The sequence below is a fragment of the Papaver somniferum genome, chromosome 6 (genome assembly GCF_003573695.1).
Source record: "Papaver somniferum cultivar HN1 chromosome 6, ASM357369v1, whole genome shotgun sequence".
NCBI classification, from domain to species: Eukaryota; Viridiplantae; Streptophyta; class Magnoliopsida; order Ranunculales; family Papaveraceae; genus Papaver; species Papaver somniferum.
Genome location: NC_039363.1, coordinates 10,806,813 through 10,830,770, shown reverse-complemented (window position 1 = coordinate 10,830,770; position 23,958 = coordinate 10,806,813). Strand labels below are relative to the sequence as shown.

Here is a 23,958-nt window from a genome sequence, read left to right as displayed (position 1 = left end):
AGAACGAGCGCCTTAAGCTAGAAATTCAGCGGGTTAACAATTCCCTTACTACTTCGAGGAATATTCATTCCTCGTCGTTATCAGCCTATAAGAGGCTGGAGGAAGATAACGAGCGCGTAATCAGTAGAAAAAATCAGGTTGTGATTGATCTTCGTAAATCTCGCAACAAGATAGTTGATTTAAACGAGGACATTGATTGTCTGAAGAAAAAGGTGGAATTTCTTCCGGCTCAGGTGGATAACTCCTCACGTTCGAAGTCCATCAAGTCTTCCTCCAAAACCAAGTCTGCAGATCTTCGCAAGAACAAGGGTGCTCTCGTCATTCAACCTAGCAAAAATACCTCGAAGTCTGGTCATGGTAAAGGTTGGGATAATTCATATCACGAGCTACGTGTTCAACTCCAAGAGTCAGATCTAGAAATCTCCAGGATGGATCATTTGCATTCTGATATCCAAGAGACTTTGAATACCACTATCTTACAGATGGAAGGTAGCTCTAGGTGCAATGCGAGATACTATCGGTTATGTCAAATTTCAGGTTTCTGATAAAATATTGTTTTGTTTTTATAGAATCCGAAGAGCGTTACAAGAATAAAGTTCTTCACCTTTCCCACGAAAGGGATGAGTCTCGCAAAGAAGTTTCTCACCTCAAAGATGAGGTTAAGGATTTGAATGTTGATATTGATGAGATGATAGAAGATTCTGGGAAAGTAGCGAAGTTAGCTCGCAAGAATACCAGAACCACCTTGTCTCTCTCTTCAACAATTTCTGCAACGAGAAAGGCATTCCTCATCCTACTTTTCCTCTGGAGGTTTTTTCTGACGACGAGCAACCAATCAACCGCGGAATTATCTCAGGTGAAGAAGGTAGGCTCACTGAGGGTGTCAGGGGGCAAAAGATCAATGAGACCAAGGTCGAGGAGGAAGAGTCCAAGTGTGCCTTTGCTTCCTCGAGTTTTCCGGGTCAACCTTCGAACCTTGATGCAGATACTGGTGCTGGTTTTGGTGGGGATGGTGGTTCCTTGGTCGTACTCTGGGATCGAGTGCATTGTAGCCAAGACTTGCCATACGGTCATGACCGGTAACGCTCCAGACATCCCAGGCACCCGCAGCTCAACCGAATACGTCGGCGCATTGGTCGTACTCTGCACTCCTTACTTAAGGCCATCATAAAAAGGACCCTCAATGGATAGGTCTTATCATTGCCTCTAGATTCCTTTCTGAGAGTTGTTCACGACATGCGTTAGGTCTTGCCTCTTGCACTTTCATGCGAAATAGGGTGCATACCATGGATTCTCAGCCTTCCTAGGCGAAGAGTTTAAGTTTCCCAAGAAACCATTTATTTCGTGGGTCTTATTCGCCTCCTAATCTGAGGTCTTACTTGCCTGTATTGTGGTTCATTTCGTTTCGCTTTAAATGCCTTATGAAAATCCGTATCTTTGAATCGGTTCATCAAATTTCAAAATATCATTACAATTATTTTGTAAATATGGTACATTTCCAAATGATAAGTTCACAAGTACATTTTATCGTTTCTATGATTCTTTCTTGATATCAGCGTTCTTCTTCTAGGCGGATGTGCTCTGATTGGTACCTTTTCAACTCCTTCATCTTCACCTCGTTTCTGATCTTGAACAATGTTGAAAATAAGGGGTGTCTGACTGACAGTGCATAAATGAACGATCGTACTAAATTTTCTTCTGATAGCCTTCCCTTTAGTTCTTTGCAAATCGTATCCCACCTTGCCACAACACTTCGCAAGCTTTCATTTTCCCTTTGTTTCAATGAAAACAGTGCTGCTATTTCTGGTTTGCATGGCTCACTTCTCACACATTTGTTCATCATTTCTGGTTCTTCCCGCGTTTCAGATTTTCTACCCGTCACTATGTCATTGCTCGATGCGCCCTTTCTCCTTGTCACAATCAGTTGCTGCATACGATATTCATTTTCCCTGGACTCCCTCCTGCTGCTTTCTATGGCTCTTTTAAAATCTTCTTGTTCATTTTGTTCCCCTCGCCCCTTTCTATCTCGCCAATACTCATGACGTTCTTCAGTTGCCAATTTCTTTGCAGAAGTATTATCTCCCCTTTGGGTGTTACGTTCTGTTTGTTTTCTTTTTAGGTGATTGTTCTTAATCAAGAGTTTCTCGTTTTTCCTTTCTAACCTTATTCGTTCTCTTACCAAGTCTTCATTCCTTCGTCTTTCTTAATATATCTCCTCCTTTAATTGTTTCATCTCATTGTCTTCGTCGCATGCCTCATTTTCCTTACCAAAATGACCGAGCAATTCAACAATTTTATCAACCTCTTGAATTGATACCTTCTTGCGCTTGGAGTTGTTTGACTTTGCTCCGCCTTGCGGGGTTCGTTTTTCCTTAGCGATGGGGGTTTCTTTCTCGCTTCTCACTACTTCGCTTCCTTCAGCTATTTTTCCCTTCTTCGTTTTTCCACTTTGCTTTATCTCAACTTGGATTTCCTTCTCCGGAGTTTTCTTGCGATCCTTCTCAATGTCAATCGTCATCTTTTCTTCTTCTTCCATGCTTTTCTGCGTTGCAATATGCTCCTCGCTTATCTCAATGGTGAACACCATCAGTTGCTCTGCTCTTTTTGCTTCACATACCTTCTTTTTTTGTTCTATCTTCCTTCTCAGTTTTTCATCATAGTTGTGGACATCCTTTTCGATACAATCTCGCGCATCCTTTAGATCTCCCTTGATCTCTCCTATTCCGCTTGGCATGGGAAACCGCATGGCCTGATGATATGTAGATGCAACCCCTTTTATCCCATGTATCCATGGCCTGCCTATGAGAGCGTTATAAGGTGAATCTATATCTATCACACAAACAGTGACTTTTTTTTCCAATTCGTCTGCGAAAATCTGTACGACCAATTCTCCCTTTGGCTTTGACGCAACCCCGTTGAACCCATATATATTGTATGTAGATGGTACAAGGTCTGAATCTTTGTACCCCATGGTTCTAAATTCATGATAAAAGAGTATGTCAACCGAGCTCCAAGTATCCACCAGGATTCTGTTTATTGCACAAATTTTCTCTTTCTTGACTTCGTCATCCTCTCACTTTGAGTATTTCCCAAAATTTAAGGTTACGACCAACGCTCTGTGTGTGAAGCCCCTCCCTCCGGTGCGTCCTTTGCTGAGAATGTTATCTCCTTCTTTTGACACTCTTCTAATGGCTCCTTCTTCGACATGCTGAATATCTCATTCCCTTCGAAGTCCCCCTTACGCACTCTTTTGAGGATATTATCATGGAAATTTTGAATTCTCTTGGCTGAATGTATTATCGAATTACAATTCAGTTTGTGGGTTCCTCGATCTATTTCGATTCGGTACACTTGTTGATTTTCGCGAGATGGGGGTGGCGCTGGTTGTACATATCCCTCCAGAAAATGAGCGAGCTTCCCTTGTTCCGCTAGATGAAGTATAATCCTTCAGATGTTTCGGAAGTCATTCGTGTGATGCCCATGAAACCGATGATACCTGCAAACTTCATGAATCCTAGTACTCGAAGGTGGTTCTCTTCCCAGATTTGGTGGGGGCGGAATCTCTTCTGTCAGTACTATCGCTTCCCATACCTTCTCCACAGTTGTATTGAGTCTAGGAATCTTTACATCTTCAAAGGACGATGTATTTGGTCTTCTCTATCCAAACATAGGTCCTTGATTGCTTCTGTGCTGATATCCTGTGTTATGGATTCGGGGCTCATAAATTCCTTCATCTTGACTCCTCGTACCTCTGTTGATCGATCCACTCCTGGTCTTCGCTTGACACAGCTACAAGTTTCGCCGGAACTAGGGTTGAAGGTTCCCCTTTCTCATATTTCGGATCATCCTCCACAACATGTAATGTTCTTGGTAATAGCCTTGAATTTCCTTCCTTTGCTGGAAGTGGTGTTACTTCGCTGACTTGACTCTGCTTCTCTTCCAACGCTATGTATTCCTCTTGGTACTCCCTTAATTCATTCATTGTCAAGGAATTCCAGATTATGAATATTTGGGTGTACAACAGGTCGGTTGGGAATAAGGCGTTCACGAAGGCTAGGATAAAAAATTTCTCATCAACTTGCCCCGCAAGTTCGCTACACACTGTCCTCCATCTCGTTACTAGTCGTCGCAAACTTTCCGTTGGTCTTCGCCTTAGGTTAAACAAGGTCTCGATTCCTGGCCTCAGCAAGTTGTTACTTATGTACGTTGTTAAGAATATTCTCCGCAGGTCTTTAAATGACGAAATCGACCTTTCTGGTAGCCCGTCGAACCATGACAACGCTTCTCCGGTCAAGATCGCCGGGAAATATTTACAGAGTACCGCTTCGTTTCGTCCCCACTGCATCAATGACAGAGTATACTGCTTCAAGTGTTGCACAACACTTTCCGATCCGTGCTTGAAAATGTTGGTAGCACGCACTTCTCAGGAATGTCCGCATACATTATATCATAGGTGAATGGAGATTTATCTGCCTCCTCTATCGCCTCTGCCAATTGCACCCTGCCACCTCTTCTCGAATTGTTTATCAGCGTCCTCATATTTCGTAGCTCATTCAGGACCTCTTGGCTTAAGTTTCCTCCATCTCTTTCGTGATAGTCACCTCTCATCACGCTAAGCCTTCCTTCCCCACGTCCGATTGCTTCCTCGTGTCTCTGGTTTACATCGTGTTGCCTTTCCTCCTCTCGCCTCATTTCTTCTTCGTTCCTCCTTTCTTCTTCATATCTCCGACTTTGATCTTCCCATCTCGTTGCCTCCAACGCTCTCCTCAAATCTCTTTCTTCACTCTCCTCCCTTTTCCGTCTTTTTCGTCGCTCTCCTCCATCGTCCTCATGGGAAAATCTCCTCCGTCGTGGCTCTTCTTCCCCTGATGATATCGTGTATCCTTCCGAGTCCACGACGTCAACTTCTGTTTCCTCGTTAAGTTGGCGATTTTGTAGCGCCAACCTAGCGTTTTGTCTCATCAGTCGGGCGTGTTGCTCCGCTAGATCCCTGTCTCGTTCCTGTACAAGGAGAAGTGTCTCCCTTAGCTGCTCCAACATCATGTGTTCTTCATCAATGTTTTCTTCCAACTCTTCGTGGGTCATTTCTTCCTCGGCATCGGTGTCTGTGTCAAAAGTGTGTATCGAGCCTTCCCTAAAATCATCTTCATCGGTCTGATTATTCCATCGTCGGTTCACGCCTTGCCTTCCCCTGCAACCGATGTTTCTCCCTTTTCCATTCTTCCTCCTCTCTTCGCTTCCAAACGCTTGCTTCTTCCTGTCGCTATCAAGTGCCTCCCTCGATCTGGTATTCTAGCCATGAACTGATCCTTGGTTCGGTATCTTCAAATATACTTCCGCTCTATGATGCAACACCCAAAGATTACTCCCTCTCCTAGATTTCTAGTCTTAACTACAAATGAATCGTTTAAGATCTACAAAACCCTAATTTTTAAAAAAAACTCGCCAAAATCTCTAACTTCTACAATTTTAAAACAATTTCAACCTTTCTCAAACTCTTAGATGGGGATGAATCCCCGATCTAAGTCCCTGTTTCTGGACGCCAAAATGTAACTAGTGGAAATCCAGTAACACACCCAAATAATAAAAGAAATAGATCTAAGACATGATAATGGTTTTAGATAAGAAATTATTTATTTATTAACCACTCCAAATAGTGAAAAATACAAGTTCTCGAGTATAAGGAAACCCTAATCTCTCTTCCCAAAGAATCTGCCCCCTCATACATTGCCCAAGGACCCCTATTTATAGACCAATCGACCCTAATGGCGTACAGCTCATTCTACTTCGTATGGATCTCGTGGAGATACTTTATACTTCGCCCAGATCATTTTCCATAAAGTTTTCCCATTTCTTTCGCTGACAACTTTGGGTGTTTGTCAGACAACTGTCTCTTTTCTTGCTCCATAATTTATTGACTTCGCCAACTATCTTTTCATCCAAGTAACCTTATTTCGCCAACCTTTATTTCGTGGCTGGTGTTTTGTTGGGTACTCCAATTTGATTCGTTTGTTTTTTAGATTCCTTATGCGAGATACTTCGTTTTAGGATGTCTCCTCTTCGTGTTTCGTGTTATTAGTTGGTGGCGAGGTAATTCTGACATTTGATTTGACAAGTCACTGACCAGAATCTTTGAGTGAGATTCTTCAGTCCTATTTCGTGCCTTCCTGTGTGGCCACGTGGCGAGCCTTTTTTGACATTAGAACCAACTCTCTTGTTTGCATCAAGTGAAAGTACTTGATACAAATTAGTTTCTCTTTCGATACTTAACACTTGCAATTGTTTTTCACTCTACATGAAATTGTATTCCTCTTGTTGCATAAAAAATCTGATTTTCCCACATTGGGGTTCAAAGCTAAAGAAATCTCCATTAGAAAGACAAGATTCTAGTGAGAAAGAGAGGGATTATTATTCTTTGGTTGGTTGGAAGAAAAGTGAGGGGCTGTTGCATCTTGACTAAGGCATATATAGAAGATAACAAAATGGTTGCTTAATTAATTAATTTAATAAAACTAATTGTATTTTTAACTAATTAATTCATTGGTTATTATAAGTTTTAATGAATCTTCTTGGTCATGCCAGCGGATTTAGAGAGATTTTGAATTGGTATAACGTTGAATCAAAATAATACTAGCTAGCATGCATGGGGAGTCTTTGTAACATTATTTAATTTTATTTATTATCATTTTGTTTTTTTCGCTCCTAAATAAAATAATTTCAACATGGATTTTTAAAAATCTAAATTCTTAATCTTATCCCACTTTTGATTAATTTAATCTCAAAAAATCTACACATTTATGCTCCAAAAAAAAAAAGAAGAATAATAATTACTTCGTTTGCATTACTCTTCTAGACTTATTTTCACGGGTTTTCGGGTGAACGTAAAATTTATTGGCACCAACAGCTAGCTAGTCTATTTAAATTTTAAACCAGTGCGAGAGGATTCAAGACCGCGGAAGCTCGAAAATTTGACTATCCAAAGTTCTAATTCTGAAGTGCTTAATCAAGTAGGAGTACTAGTTAAAACCATTTACTGATAATTATTAGAGAGAATTCGAATTACATTTTTTGCAGTCAGAATTGACATGTAAATCCCAAAGAAGGCATAAAGCGATTTCCAGTTTTTCAAAACTTTACATTGGTTGGCTCTTGACCTCATTGATGAGGGAATGATCAAGACTTTTAATTAGAGAAGAAAAAAGGGTTAAGGAATAATTAGTTAATTACTTAATTTAACTTTATGCCTCTTGTACTTTGTTTGGGTTTTGTTGAATTTTTCTTGGGTCATGATAATGTTTAAAATTGTTGTTCATTATAGAAATTAAAACTCGTTTCGATTCCCATATAAAAATTAACGTATAATCAGAAGCGGCTAACTTCAGGAGGGTCATGAGGGCTGATCAGTTTTGAAGCACGTTTGTTCATCTAGCCGAATGTACAGTATATATATTTTGAAGAGAGAATGGTAGTTAATTTTAAGTGCACCATTTAGATAGCACTTGCCTGGACACCCTAATAATCTCTACAGACAGTTAACAATATCTAAATGCAAAAAAACGCAGCATTGTGAATGCGTAATGTAAAAGCAAAAAAGCAAAGAAAGAAACATCAGTAGAGTGGGGAAATGTACAAGCAAAATAGAGCTAAGTTTTTATTCAACAGAAGAATCCCATTAATCCTGTTGCTATTCGTTGCTGCTTCATAGCCAGTAGCCACCCATACATGTGATCATCGCTACAACTCTAAGGCACCAGTGAGTGTGGTGTGGAATGAACGAGATTTGTTTCCTACAAGGTGTTGCAAAGCTTGAACAATTTGTTTAAGAGAAAAAAATGAAGGAAAAAAAATAAGAATCTTGATTTAATTTCGTGAGTTCTTTTGTTTCCTTTGCATTCGATTCTGAGACCTTCTTTTGAGACCAGAGAGCTGATTTTCCCAAACCTCTTTTGGAAATTTTGATGGATGCATAGCTGCTGAATCATCATGCTGAGGTCCAACCAGTAAACCAAGTTCGTGATCATAATTATATCGCGAAACCGGATCAGAAAGAGTCTCCTATGCTTTACGAAGCTCGACAAATCTTTCGGTTGATTCTTGTTTTCTTGAAGGGTCTGGACAAATATCCGGATGATATTGTAGAGCCATTCTTCTATAAGCTTTCTTTATATCTTCATAACCAACATTCTTGCTTGAATCAAGTGATAGTACTTGATAAAAATTAGTTTCTCTTTCGATTCTTATGGAGTTGCAATGGTTGTTCACTCTACAGAAAATTGTATTCCTCTTGTTGAACAAGTTTTCTGACCCTTTTGATAAGAAATCTAACTTTCCTGTATTGGTTTGCAAAGCTAAAGACACCTCCATTTGAGAGAGGATTCTAATGAATTGGGTTTGGTTTTCGTTGAAAAACTTAGGGGTTGTTGAATCTTGACGAAAGCTAATACTTATAGGGAGAGATGGGAGATAAGAAAGGGTTTGCTTAACTATCACACAAGGAAAGGCTGCTTCTTCTTTTTTACTAAATATGATTAAATTATATTATTAATCTAATTACTTAAAATATTAATACAAGATTCAGAGAGAGATTATAAAAACTACAGAACATTGAATCAGAATATGGCATGACTCACGACTCATGAGAGTGTTTGCTCTTTATTGGTAGTTGGGTTAGAGGAAGACCACAACTAATGTAAGTACGTATGCCTCAAGCTTGAACGCCGGTAACTCTGTAGCTGGGTGACTACTACCGAAATATTTTAACGTGTTCTTGTTCTTCCCATATAAAACATCTAACAACCTCGTTTTCATCATTTATCTCGATTAATTTTCCCGTGAACCCTATTGAAAATTATTCAATGCTCAGTACTATGTGCCTAACAAAAATGACACAAGAGTGAAAGTATGAATAGTTTTTAACTATAGATCTGTAGAGGAATCTAAATGCCAACAAAAGGTTTTCAGCAGTTTAGGTGTTACCCAAATGATTTTTATTCAAAAGCACGTTCCGGTTGTACAAAGCACGGAAGGGTGGGCGCACCAAATGCAATAGTGTGTCGTCAGTCAAAAAAGACCAGCTATAAGCCATGGTGTACCAAACCCAATGTTTGGGATGTTTTGTCTTAATAAATTACGGCATGAGAAAAACAAGGCCAAAAATTATGTTGCCATTGGTGGTTGCTTACTAATGATCAAGGCACCCTACTTTTTTGATATGGGACGAGCAAAGTGTGAATTTTTGCAATATAAAACCTGATGAACGACATTCGCCGAAGCCCAATAGTACAGTGCAAAGGAGGTCAGGATTCGATGTCTACAACTACAGTATATCTCCACATATTTGCAACCACAAACACAACTAAATGTATTCTCTTTTTTATTTTAAAGGCAGCATACTGCCGCTCTCTTATAAACACTGTTACTTAAGAAACTCGCACATAACAGGACTTCAAAGACCCAACGAATGCTTAAGGCAAATTATAAAGCCTAAAAAATCATTATACATTTATTCATGCATTAAGAACTTCAATTAAAAAAATCCAATAATTTCAAAACTCATTTTTCGAAAGCCCATGCAGACTCTTGTCTAACCTTTGCTTCTTCTTCGGGACTAAAATCATTCTCAACCAAAAACATTTCTCTTGCGTCTTCTACTGTCATATCTTTCATCCTTTCAGCAGCCTCATCACAAGCACTATCCAGTAAGCTCTTTATATTCAAGTAGTTACTAGCATTAATCAAATCAAAAAGCATTTCATTATTATCAATTGCTTGGAAAAATTCATCATCCCATTCTAACATCTCTTTCATCTCTTCTGCGTTGTTATTTTCCTCATTGTGATGTTTGTTAAGATACGAGATTATTAGTACTAAAACCTTACTCGAAACCTCTGGCAGCGGAACTATGATATTACCACCAACACGTTCACTCTCTTCAATTATTCCTCTTAATATTTTTGATGCTAAAGCAGCTGATTCTTCAATCTCAAGAGTTTCGTTGTCGGAACTTCTTAGAATGAGCATTTTCTTTGTTGATGATGCCGAAGCTATGCTATCATTTACAGATTTTGACCCGCCAACTGACTCTTCTACTTCCATCTTTGAAGAATAACTCTCGTTATCAAACTTTGCCTTCTTTGCCTCTGGTGCTGCTAATGAGCCCCCGTCATCCATCTTTATTTTCTTTGCGTCCGCTGCTGCTAATGTCGATGATGAAGCCATTGTAGAATAAACTTAGCAATCCAACACCTTGCGTACTCGCAAGAAATCTATAGCTCTGCTCTCACATTATTGCAATATGCTTGTTTATAGCCCATCTATTTACACGTCTGGATTCCGTGTATAGTAAGGCATGTAAGAAATATTAATTCCATACCATAATCTTCTTTAGATTCCACATGCATGGACATACAATTAAATCATGCATCTCCCAGTCACCTACTTCAAGATCTGGTTGGAAAATGCATGAACCTGAAATGCAAAGAACTTACAGCGTGTCTAATTCCACATTGGTTACTTATAGCACATGTAACATAAATATAAATATAAATTATGTGAAATCATGATACTATCAATTATTAAAATGGTTTTGAATTAACTTTACGATGGTAAACAGTAAATAAGAACAATCTGCGTTTTCGTTGTCCCAATGTGAACAATCACGCATGGTAGCCAATGAGGATTAATGTCCTATAATCATTGAGGGTTGTTTGCCTTACCTTTGCATAAAAAACTAAGCAATTAAACACCCTATTCATGAAAATAACTAGTCCTTCATGCTAAGGCTGATGATAAAGCCATTACAAAATAAACTCATGACTGAGTGTGCAGTTCAACGTCTTCCAATCTATTTGCCAACTTTTTCCAATTACAGATATTTTAGTTTTCTCCCATATCTAAATTTTTCTCTATAATGTTTCATCTGATAATTTGTTACAGCGGTCTTGAAATATACTCCATAATTCTTTTGCATTAACGGAATTCCACAAGTTCACCATCCTTAACTAGCTTAGCTGATAATCACCTTCATAAAAACCTTTATCTCTCGCAATAGATCATATATATAATGTTTTAGGCCAGATTTTGAAGGATAAAAAGTTTTAGACATTATAAAAATCATGAACTATGTGACTTGCTCTTCTCATGTGCTTTTAACCTTGATGGCTAATGCATTTGGTGTTAGAATACAGGCGTCCAACTCAAAACCAATTGACAATGAGTGGAGAGGTCTTAAGAGATTATAAAGCGCATGATCTTAGATTGCCCAGAAATATGAGACTAATAGTCTCAACACGCATACGGGCATCCAACTCAAAACCAATTGGCAATGAGGGGAGAGGTACTAAGAGATCTTAGATTTCTCAGACAATGTCGGACTAATAGTCTCAACACGCCCCCTCACGTGTAGCCTCGTTGGATCTAACACGTGGATAATAAATCGGGTGACGCGGAGTAAAGGTGCGGTCAAATGACTCGTCGCAAATAGCGATGATACCATGTTAGAATACGGGCATCCAACTCAAAACCAAATTGACAATGAACGGAGAGGCCCTAAGAGATTATAAACCGTAGGATCTTAGATTGCCCAGACAATGTGGGACTAATAGTCTCAACACTTGCAACAGAAATACGCTCACATGCTTAAACAAAGAACAACAACCAAACCGTGAGACCCGTCTTGCTCACAAAGTGACTTGTATTGAATTATTGTTTTTTCGTATAGTTTGTATATGCACTTTGTGTTTTACACCTCTCAATGTGAGTTACACCTCTCAATGTTCTGATGATCTTTTAACATTCATGACTAAATCATGTGACTAAAAATATTATAACACTGCTCTAACAGAAATAAGGCAACACGCTTAAAGAAAAAAGAAAATAAAAGAGATTTAGCCACAGGTTGGTTAATCCAACTTCCAATATCACTGTAATCTGTTTCACCAAAAATGATATTTCCATTTTTTATTTTTAGTTAAAAATGAAAGAGTAAAAGCATCACTTTTCTTAAATAGGTGTAGACCAAGTGTGAAAAATAACGATTTTTTTCTTTTTGGGGTATACGGTGGAAAAATGCTAACGATTAAATGGATAATAATGAGTTTATAATGGCCAGCAAAAAAGAAACTGATGAACGACACTCACACAAGGGCCCAAGGCCAAGATAGTGCATTTATGTGGAGTGCTAAATCTCTGCTATCTAAGTATCATTCATCTTGTTAGCCTCAGATGACAGATAGTATATGCCGCTAAGGCCAAGCGCGCACAACAGGACTTGAACCAACGAATTCTTAAGGAAAATTATAAACAAAATTCATATCTGGAAAGCGTGTGCATACTCTTGTCGCATCTCTGCTTCCTCTTCAGGAGTAAAATCATTCTCACAGCCAAACAATGCTCTTCCTTCTTCTACTGTCGTATCTTTCACCCTTTCAGCAGCCTCATCACAAGCACTATCCTGTAAGCTCTTTATATTCAAGTAGTTACTAGCATTAATCAGATCAACAATCATTTGGATATCATCGATTGCTTTGAAAATTTCTTTATCCCATTTTAACATCTCTCTTATCTCTTCTACATTGTGATGTTTGTTGAGATATGATATTACCAGTGCTAAAATCTTACTCGAAACGTTAGCTAATGGAATCATGTTATCAACACCAACAAGTTCAATCGTTTCTCTTAATGTTATTGATGCTAAAGTAACTGATTCTTCAATCTCAAAAGTTTTGTTATCGGAACTTCTTAGAATGAGCATTTTCTTTGTTGATGATGCTGAAGCTATGCTATCATTTTCATATTCTGACTCGCCAACCGACTCTTCTGCTTCCAATTTGGAAGAATAAATCTCGTTATCCATCTTCATCTTCTTTGCCTCTGGTGCTTCTAATGAGCCCTTGTTATGCACCGTTGTCTTCTTTGAGCCTGGTGCTGCTAATGTTGATGGTGAAGCCATGGCAGAATTGTTGGAGAAAATGAGTTATTTAATAAATGGATTTTTGGTTTTGGTGTGGTTTGATCTCATGACCTAAGGGTCTAAGGATACTCACTCGTTTTTTTGATTGAATGAAATGGAATCTTTAGTCCCACATCATGGAAAACTAAAGAGGTGCTCCACTATATAACCATGTGCTCATGGAGATGTTGTAAAGCAATGTGGGTGGAGCGGGTGGATCGAAAAATACATGTTTCGACCCATGTCCATGCACCATGTTCCTCTTTTACTCGTATTTACTTTTGGCGATTTTTTCTATATGAAATTAATTCAAAAAATATTTTCTTAAGAGTTTTATTTGTGGGAAATTCCTTTTACGAGTTTTACTTGTTTTTGAAGAAAACCAAAACCTAACTTGATTTGCAAGTATCTCATCTTATAAATATGACTCGAAATTATGTTTTCAAAACACACAAGCAGCGACTATCTTTAGGTCTACTTTTCTTATTCTTCTTATTTTTTATGAGGCGTTTTACTTCCATCCCTGTTGTTGAGTTAAAGAGTGGGTAACTTGCGTTGTGGTAACTCAAGTTATATCGGGCTGTCTTATCCTAGACACATCTTCGCATGTTGGGGTTTAGCAATACTTCAGAGTATACCCGTGAACTAATGTATTAAGGACAACTTGTTGAACCTGTGATTCTGCCCTCATCAATTTGTTCGTGGTAAAGTTGTTTGATACGGTTCTTTATATTTATTGTTTGATACATTTGACGTTTCTTCTATTGTTGCAAAATTCCAACAAGAATAAACTTAGTAACCGAACACCGAGTACTCACAAGAAACCTATAGCTCTGCTCGTACAATTGCAAATCAATGATTGTTTATAGCCCATCTATTTATACATTTGGTTTCCGTGTATAGTAAGGCATGCCATTAGTAATTATATTTGAATATATTTGAATCATGCATGCATCTCATGGGTTACCTACTTTAAATTACATGAACTTCCTGACTGGTAAATGCATGAACCTGAAATGCCAAGAATAAAATGATGAACTTTTATTTGACAATGGTCAATCTTGACCATCTAATGAGTTTGACCTAATGTTGTGATACGGATACCCGGACGCAAATGATTTTGTTATAGTCTCGGCCTTTTTTTTTTACCAATCTCAGTACCCAAAAACGTCATATAGATTATGTGAAATTATGATATCATCATTTATTAAGACGGTTCTTGAACTAGCATTATGATGGTAAACACTAAAAAAGACGATCTCAAAAATAAACACTAGACAAAGAACAATCTGTTGTACCTGAAAATGAGCGTAATTAGTAATTACAAACACTAAAGGAATTCTATTCCGTTATGCTAATTTGCGCCAATTAAAGATATTTAAGTTTTCTCCCATGTCTGAATCTTTTTCTATCAGGATTCATCCCAAAACTTAGTCCTGCAATATACTCCAGAATTTTGTTGCATTTTATGCCATTCCATCCCAGAAATTCATCAGCCTAAACTAGCTTAGCCAATAATCACGATCTACTCAAATAAAAAATTTCTATTTCACAACACTATGTATAGGCCAGCTTCCAGAAGAAAAAAATCGTGAACTCTTAACCTTCATGACTATTGCACCAAAGAAAAAAATCGTGAACTCTTAACCTTCATGACTATTGCACCAAATATATGATAGGAACTTGCAACAGAAATATGGTCACGCGGCTAAAATTACAAGGGTTAAAAACAGATATAGGCCTGTTTTTTTCAGGGTTACATAGGCTCGTTTTTTTGAAAATTGAAAATCTAGGCCGGTTTTGACCGTTTTATTGAAACAACGGCTAACCGCAGTTATCCACCTTTTTGGAACCGTTGGGATAGGGTAAAAAGAATTTTAAGTCCTCAAATCATTGAGTTTTATTGGTAACTCGGTGATTCCTTCAAACCGGCCGAGTTTCATGTTAACTCGGGCTGTGACTTGTATTAGCTGACTAGGCTGAGTTGGATAGGCCTAGAGCATTTGCACACGATGTGACTAGTGTTCAACCACTTGAACACGAAATCTCCTCACAAATCATTACTGGGATTCTCCAATAAGCTCTCTAATACCATTATATAATTCAACAGTAGATTACTAATGTCATAGGACATCAATCATATGAAAACCAAGATGAATTTAACCCATTTTCCATTAACTTCATGCAAAAAGACAAAGATCAGTCCATACTAAAACGGAAAGAGAGAACTAGATACACCAACAAATTCCACATTCATCAACTGTTTATCCTGTATGCATCTGTAGTTGCACAAAGAAGTTCCGTTTCAACTCATATGCAAGAAGAGCACACTTGTGGGTCATTATTACCACATTTTCTTTGTTAAAAGCAATACAGAAAGAACACAATAAAATCAGCTACGTCTGAGTAAACCAAATCCTCAATACACAAACACACTGAGACAGTATGCAACGAACTACAGACTTTTGACATAACAAATAGTATGTTATTTTTGTTTGTGAGAATTCTAATTCTAATTTTGATAAGACAAACCTTCCATACTTCATCATAGCTGTGGACATTTAGCTCATTCCCTAAGTCCTGAACCTGCCAATCTCCTGCAAGTGGGAATAAGGAAAATACAAACAAAAAAATCAATACAGAACCCAAATTTTGAAGTATGAATATTCTAGAAACATTATATTATCAGCAATTTATAACTAGGGAAGTGCAATTCATTTAGACTTCAAATTACCCTTATTCATTTCAACAAAAACAGATCCCACTTCATAATTGCGTGACCCCCATCACCAACAACAAGAATCTTCATCTGACCTTCAATTACGTCTAACAGCACCCACCATTCCTTAGCTTCTCGGATTCTTCATCTATACTGTTTCAACCACTCTGCAACAATACTACCATTGCATCCTTCTTTGAAATTCTCTGCTCAGCCAATGCATCAAGGTATCCCCTGCAATCTCAGATGCAAACAACCACAGCTCGTTTCCTTCTTAATTCTTGTGTTAAACACCAACAGTAGCAACAACACCAGCTGAACTGCACCTGCAACTGCTTACCATTGTCAAGTTCCTAAGCATACATCTATTCATTCAAACATCAGCATCACCTTCATTCACTGTAATGTGACACTGAATCCACACTGTATGTATCTCCATAATCTTTCCTCCTGCACTGCAATACAACCTACAATAGTAATAGTATCTGCAAAGTGTAAATGCAGCAGCTATACTCCATCTACCATCAGGTCCAACCACTCATCACCTGCTATTGCTTCAGTTCAACTGAATCTATTTCAACTCAGCACACTGCACCTGTATAGCTCATGCCCATAACTGCTCAACGGCACCACCAACACCTTCAATACCCAATTGTTCTTGCTGTATTCTTCACAACCATTGCTCATCACCAGTTTCAGCTACCGTAATCAGATCCTACTCCATCTGAATCCACCTCCTCTTCTGCAGCTAGCTCAGCCAGTAAACAAACCACACCCCGATTCAACCTTCAATTTCACAGACAATTTCACCTACACAACACCCACCAGTTCCCTGCAACATTTCATATGCCTTCGCAAATTGGTGATTGAGAAACTCTGTTAAATTTGTTTCCTGTTCCAATTAATTATCCTTCCCTGCAAACTTAATTCAAACACAACCCATCTTAACACATCAATCAGATACCATTCACTCGTAAAAACATCCTTACTGGCTTGTAAAACATCCTCTGAATCTTCTAAAACAGCCATAACAATCATGGTTAGCATGTGCCAGAAACAAATCCAATTGAAGTTTCTGAAATTCCAGACATATAAAAACAAAACCTCCATACAGAGAACCACCAGTTCAATTAGAAGCTTGTTTCCATCTCTATTTCTCTGTTGGTTTCTCCCTCACAATTCCAGCCACCAATTGACATAAAAATCGACCCCAAACACCATCATAGCTCCTATCACCAGCTCTATGTTTGTATTGTACTCGAAAACCACTTCTAACACTTCACTAATTTTCCAAAACCGACCACCAGAAACCAAGGTAGCCAACACTAAATCCTTCGACTTTTTTAACAGTTGAAAGTGCTCATCATAATCATCGAAGATCAATCCCAGAAGGGCCATAACCATCTCAAACTTGATCCATCTTCTGCTCTGTGTATTTCTAGATCAAGAACCTTCACTTAAAACCAAATTCGGACCACAACAAATCCCTAAATACATTCCATGCTTCACCAATTGAAATACTTGAACAACCTTTCTCATTCAATGCCAATTAATCATCTATAAGTCAAACCCTAAATTACTCAAAAATCCAAATCATAAATGAATTCGAAGGAAACAAAACTAAACCCAAAAGCCAATACTTCTTATAGCTGAATTAGAACAATTTCAAATTGTTTATTAAGCTTGGAATACCTTGGAATGAATCAAATGAGATCAATTTCTTCTTACTAGTAACCTTTCTCGTGCCCCTTTCTTCTTCATCATCTTCATTGTAGTGTCTAAAAACAATAGCTCAATTTGAATTTTCATCATAACTTTCAATGCGACTAACAGGACGAAGAACAAAAGGAAAAATAAAATTGACCCGTAGAGAAAGGCTTTGTGAAGAAGAAGAAGATAGTTAGTCTGGTACTAAAGCTTTTCAGTTTATAAGTTTAGTTGATGGTGATCGTTGATTATTTTCGGAATGTGATATGATAGATTATAAAGTTATTTGTATTTGAGACACCTGGCTACTATTAATTTTGTCTAATATAAGCCGTTGATTATTTCCGGGATTAACACTAATATCAGATCAAACACTAAAATGATTACACGTGTATAGAGGGTAAATGGGTAATCTGTGCCTCATTAACTCATCTCCCCTGTGGAGAAATTGACCCAATTACCTAGAAATTGACAAAAATAACGGATTTGGATGGAAACATGGATGGAGACCTAGATTTACAAAGTTGAAAAAAATGGGCCTATGGTTATCTATCGGGTTGAAAATCACGCCTATATCTGTTTATAATCCAAATTACAAACAAAATTTTGTAACCTTTTTTTCGTCCCAAATTAGCTGCTTAATTATGATGTTGCAAAAATATTAACGAATTAAAATTATTTCCACGTGAACCCCAAACTTAGTTCCTATGATTATGATGTACGTGGACTTCGGTAAATGTTATCCAGAGGAGTGCTTTTAAACTGTAAATGGGCTTCGTCGTTTGTGCTAAACAAAGAATGATTTTTTGGGGACCATGGCTTTTTTGGGAGACCATGGTTCTATTTTTAGTAAGATATTTAGAAGTAAATCTAGGTCACCCCTTATCTAGATATTTATGTTAATACCTAAACTACCCTCCTGATTAATTTTGGGTAATGATTAGTGAAATGATTAAGCTAAAGAAATAGAATTATTGAGAGAGTAAAATTAGAGAAGATGAAGAAAAACATGGAAAATAATTTTTTTTCCAATTCACTAAGCTTGAGTATTCAAGTGATGATAGCTCATCTGATTCTTCATCTCCATCCTCTCCTAGAGTATTTGTTAATCTTCACAATGATCTAGATATGAGTTATTTCTTAGATGGTGAATGTATTCTTCCACAAACTCAATCTCAAGATGAAAATGATGGATTTTACCAACCACAACCGGTGGAAGAGTATTTGGGTACCCAAGTATGCTTCAAACTTAGATAATGGTGGTTGAATTGGTCCAAATATTCATAAAACTGTAAATTTTTATAAAAAAAATCCTGCTAGGTTCAGGTAGTTCAGTTACCAAGTGTAAAGAACAGGTAACCGAACACGGAGTTCGGTTAATAAATGTCAAGAACATATAATCGAACACAGAGTTCGGTTTCTTTCTTCAAACACGCAGGTAGCCGAACTTTAGTAATAAGATTTACAGAGGTATGTTCGGTTAGTTCGCAAACTTCGACGCAACCAAGTTCCCAACCGAACTGCAGGTTAAAAGTAACCTAGTATTAGAAGTTCGGTTGGCTCGCAAACTTCAACATATTTTGCGTATCAACCGAACTGGGCTTATATATGCATATATGCAATTAGGTAAACGTTCGCTTACTACGAAATTTATTTCTTGGCGAATTAGGTAGAGTTCGATTACGAAGTTTCAAAGGTAGAGTTCGGTTACAAAGAAAATTTTAACATTTTTGCGAACGAACCGAACTTTTGGATTTCTCATTATTTTCGTAAACTAAAGTTCGGTGATATCCTTATTTTGCGAAGGAACCGAACTTATGGACTTGTGTTGTTCTAATACAAGGAGTTCGGTTAAAAGTATTTTTTGCGAATCAATCAAACTCTAAGTTCGGTTAACAAAAAAATAATTCGTGATAACCGAACTTTTTGCGACGAAACCGAACGTTTTGCGACGTAACCGAACTTTTCTCTGGAAAAAAAAAACTCCATTAAACCTCTCTGCAACTTCCATTTTCATCTCATTTTGATGATTACTTCTCATTTATTCAACCAAAAACGAATGACAAGTAATGGGTTTGTGAAAATATCTTTGTTAATATTTTAAATTAAGCTATATATATAGAGGTGGTGGTGGTAATCGAAGGTGGTGGTGGTAATCGGTGGTTGGTGGTGGTTATAATCGGAGGTGGTGGTGGTAATCGGCGGTGGTGGTGGGAGGAGGTAGTGGTTATATATATATATATATATATATATATATATATGTAGTTATTAGGTTGGTTTTAAATTAAATTAGGTTAAGGATACGTTAGTCATTTCAACGCTTTAGGACACCCCTTGTAATCTTAGCAGGATATAATCTTAGAAAGGTTCTGAACCTGCTAAAGTGTTTATAATCTGGTTCAGCCTCGTGTTCTTTACAAGGAGGATATCCTCGATATACTGTTAGTCAAGTTGAACTAGAACCCAAAATAGGTGTTCATTTTGTTTAATCCAGATCAAAGATTGCTCAAAGTTGGTAAGATTTATCAAGCTAATACTAGCTGGAACTTGCAAAACTCGGGTGGCATTCCCTACAATTTGGTTAGCAGCTTCCCGGCCAGGCATCAAAACTAATTTGCAGCTGAGCAAATGATCTAATCTTGAATTTCGTCACAACAAAATTCAAGCCAAGCAAAGACTCATATTTCCCCTGTTTCATAATCTAACTGAGCTCCAAATAATGCAAAATTGAAAAGAGGGTAAAACCATTTCATGATCAATTATGCACACACGAAAAATCCACAAAAACAGAATCGATAAGCAGACCCATTATCAAACAACAATACCATTAGAAATCTCTACTAAAAGGTTGATAGATTAACAAAACAGAGAATTCAATAAACAAAGCCCTAATAGATCTTAACTTGTACTAGTACTGTAATTGAAACGCCCTAATAAGTTACTACTAGTCCCTAAATCTCAACTGATTCGAAGGAAATGACTACTCAAATGCCCACTGATTCTCTCTTCTAACTTCCTCTTCTTCTTCAGGACTAAAATCATTCTTGATACTGAAATACTTTCTAATCCATTCAGGTGACTTACCTATTACCAAATCAGCACAGGCTTGACAAGTTACACCCATCAAACACTTAGCAGCCAAATAATCAGCAGCAAGAATCATCCTAAAAAGGGTCTGCTGATCATCTTTGAAACCATCAACAAATTCTTGATCCCACTTTTTCAGTTCCTTTTCCTCATCTTCTTTCTCAGCATGCTTCTCAAGAAACACAAGAGCTTTCTCCAAGATCTTACTGGAAACATTTGTTAATGAAATTGGAGTCTCAATTTCATCACAACAATCTTCAATCATGTGTCTGAGTGTTTGAGATGACATAGCAATTGATACTTCAACTTCAAAAGTATCACCCTCAGAACTTCTGAGAATCACCACTGATTTTGGTCACATCTTGCTCTTCCACTTTGAAAAAGCCTCACCAAAGAAACAAGATCTACGAGTTTCATCACCAAAATCAGATTTTGGGGTACCATAAACTTCTTCTCCTTCTTCAGATTTTAAACCCTGGCCAGTTTCTTGAATCTTCAAGTTCTTCAGTTCAATTATTCCATCTTCTTCTTTTGATGTTAGTGAGGATGAAGAAGCACCAGCCTCTGTTACAGAATCTTGGAAGTTTTCTTCAACTTTTTCTTTCAACTTCAAATTCTTCATCATTTTCTCTACATCTACTGATTCTTCTGGTGTTGATGAAGATGAACCCATTGTTAAGATGGAGAAACCCTAGAGTAGAAAATAATTAAGAGCTCAAAAGTAGTAGCCTCAACAGGTTTCAAAGGTGAAATGATGAAATGAAACAGGCAGCAGAGCTTTGTCTTATACACACAGCTGCTTTTGCAGGGTTTATGTCCTTGACTCCTTATTTCCTTGAATAGCAAGTTTTTGTTAAGTGAAAAGTAACTTGGAATAACAAGCCCACCATAACGCCAATCCTGGATGGGTTTTCCTTTGTGTTGTTTCATTTGCATATCTTGCCCACCGTGGTTGTTTTACTTTTTACAACAAACCTGTTTTGAGGCGTACTGATTTTTTTTTGAGTCATACTAAATGATGATACCATCTAAGGTATGTTTATAAGGGGTGTCCTAGCTGTGATGAAATTACTAGGTTACCCTTCAACTAAATTAAAAACTTAAACTAAAACTAATCAAAATCAGTTCAATCTTTCTTCTTCTCATCTCCCGCAGCCGAACTATTCCCTGCATAAACGTTGAAATTTCTTTTCGTCGCCGATTAACCATACAAATCAAGCAAGTTCTCAACAAAAGTAAAGAGCTAATCCAATTGAGCGACGTTGGAAGGCGAAATCCCAAATCTCGATTACTCTCCAATTATATTAGAAGATATTTCCTACAAACCCATCTTGTGTTTTCATTGTTTTTACATCGTTTGATTGATAAAATAGGATTTCTTAGATGAAATTAGTGTTTTCAGAAGGGGGTTCGGCTGAGAAATTAGAGCCGAACCTAGCTTTGTTCTTCGTTTTTTGTTTTTCAGAAGATCAGTTCGGCTGATCTAGGAATATCAATTTTAAGCCGAACATAAGATATAGTTCAGGGAAACATTATGTTCGGCTAATTCGACTTTGCTAGGTTTTCAGCGGAACCTTTGACTTGGCTAAGTTATTGAATTCATTGAAGCTCGGCTGATTCGACTTCGCTATGTGTTCATCCGAACCTTCTGATAACTTAAGTTTTTTTTGGAAGTCGCACTACAAGGTTCGATTCACGTCAGGTTCATTTCTCTTTATTGAATTTTGATCGCAGCACAAGAGCTTAAAGGGAAATTATTTTGTTGATTTTGCTCCATGGCAGGTTCAATAGGAAGAGGCATTCGCATGTTGAGGCCAATGTTAGTGGAATAAGCAAGTCAAATTTGTTCTCATACCAAACTTAGCTAGAGGTAGGGTGCGGTCCAAAATGAGTAAAACTTTAAAACAGTAAAACTCAGCTCGGGTCTCTACACAGTGATTGCCCCCAGAAGGTTAATTAGGTCTTTTAGCCAAGTCATGTCCTTTCTTCTGTTTGATTTATTTTTAATCTGGAATCCGTTCTTACCCACTAGTAGCAGACCAGCTGTATACCACCACCATTCCCCATTTTGGTTAAATTTCTTCTTCTTCTTCTTCTCTGCAACAAACAAAAGAAAATCAGTCTTCAAGTTCAAAACCACTGATTCGCCATGGCAATCCAGCAAGTTTCCATCCAAACTTCTACCCAGACACACAAGATGTTTACACTGTAACTGTCACTGGATTTGAAAGATACTTCCGTGGTGCTAAGCAAATCAAAACGGTTGTAACCAAGGATGCTGCTACAGTTGATCACTGGATTCAACAGATTTACAGTGATTACAAAGACTCTCTAGATCGTTGTACCAAAAACGAAAATCCATGGGCTCGTCATCGTTTCATTGTTGCTCTTGATGTTGAATGGAAACCTGCTGCTTATGATAATCAAGCTCCGATTGCAATATTCAAACTCTGTGTTGGTTCAAGGTGGTACTCCGCTAGATGTTTGGTTTTTCAGATCTCGCGTTGTTTCCAACTCCCTAAATCTCTTCATAGGTTTCTTGAAGATGATAATCTTAGATTTGTTGGTCTTGATATTGAATCTGTTGCTCATAAACTTGAGAAAGAGTTTAATCTTGATGTTAAGAGAGCTGTTGATCTTAGGGATTTGGTTGCTGAAAACTATCCTGAGAAGGAGAAGGAAGTTCAAAACTGACATACGGCAAGACAAATGATCTAATAATTCTGAACTCCGGCTGGCCATTTGAGACCCAAAAACATTTCATCACACACTAACCCCATACAAATTACAAAGTTCCTCTGTTTTATAAACCTTACTGCACTCCAGTTGAATCCCCAAAAACAGAATCAATGAGCAAATCGAAAGGAGAAAATAATTCGTCCTGATAAATCTAAAGTAGTACTGTAACTAGAAGTCCTTCTTAAATCTACCCAACAAACACAAAATAATTCACTACCAAAATGTAACTCAAACGCCCTAATAAATTACAACTAGTCCCTAAATCTCTACTTACTACTGGTGAAATTATAACATCAGAACCCAAAATCTCTACTGCTTCTTCTTCAGGAGTAAAATCATTCTTCTACTTCAAAAGTATCACCCTCAGAAATTTTGAGAATCACCACTGATTTTGGTCTCGTCTTTGAAGAAGCCCCACCAAAGAAACAAGATCTACGAGGCTCATCACCGAAATCAGATTTTGGGGTACCATATACTTCTTCAGATTTTGAACACTGTCCAGTTTGTTGAATCTTCAAGTTCTTCGGTTCCATTATTACATCTTCTTCTTGTGATGAAGAAGCACAAGCCTCAGTTACAGAATCATGGAAGTTGTCTTCTACTTTATCTTTCAATTTCATATTCTTCATCATTTTTACAGAATGAACACTGTTATCTGGTTTATATGGTTGAACATACAACAACAGGATCTGTGGCGCAATGGTAGCGCGTCTGACTCCAGATCAGAAGGTTGCGTGTTCGATTCACGTCAGGTTCA

General features: G+C 37.7%; 4 protein-coding genes, 1 long non-coding RNA gene and 1 other non-coding gene across 6 annotated transcripts; 2 read left to right on the top strand and 4 right to left on the bottom strand.

Annotated features, from left to right (window-relative positions):
• Window positions 1-9,552: 9,552 nt before the first annotated feature.
• On the bottom strand, window positions 9,553-10,218 carry LOC113290471 (SKP1-like protein 11). The gene has a single exon (XM_026540072.1). It carries the CDS (start codon window positions 10,216-10,218, stop codon window positions 9,553-9,555), a length of 666 nt encoding a protein of 221 aa, XP_026395857.1.
• A 2,089-nt stretch (window positions 10,219-12,307) lies between these two features.
• LOC113290468 (SKP1-like protein 14) lies at window positions 12,308-12,949 on the bottom strand. Its single transcript, XM_026540071.1, has one exon. It carries the CDS (start codon window positions 12,947-12,949, stop codon window positions 12,308-12,310), a length of 642 nt encoding a protein of 213 aa, XP_026395856.1.
• Window positions 12,950-15,236: 2,287 nt separating this feature from the next.
• LOC113286902 lies at window positions 15,237-17,591 on the bottom strand. The gene is made up of 2 exons (XR_003329567.1): window positions 15,684-17,591; window positions 15,237-15,546 (listed from the first exon to the last, which is right to left on the bottom strand). It is a non-coding gene; the product is annotated as an uncharacterized LOC113286902 (long non-coding RNA).
• A 2,764-nt stretch (window positions 17,592-20,355) lies between these two features.
• LOC113290467 (SKP1-like protein 1B) lies at window positions 20,356-20,727 on the bottom strand. The gene has a single exon (XM_026540070.1). It carries the CDS (start codon window positions 20,725-20,727, stop codon window positions 20,356-20,358), a length of 372 nt encoding a protein of 123 aa, XP_026395855.1.
• Window positions 20,728-22,349: 1,622 nt separating this feature from the next.
• On the top strand, window positions 22,350-23,156 carry LOC113290466. Its single transcript, XM_026540069.1, has 2 exons — window positions 22,350-22,353; window positions 22,624-23,156. The coding sequence occupies exons 1-2, from the start codon at window positions 22,350-22,352 to the stop codon at window positions 23,154-23,156; spliced, it is 537 nt and encodes a 178-aa protein (XP_026395854.1).
• Window positions 23,157-23,886: 730 nt separating this feature from the next.
• TRNAW-CCA lies at window positions 23,887-23,958 on the top strand. Its single transcript has one exon. It is a non-coding gene; the product is annotated as a tRNA-Trp (tRNA).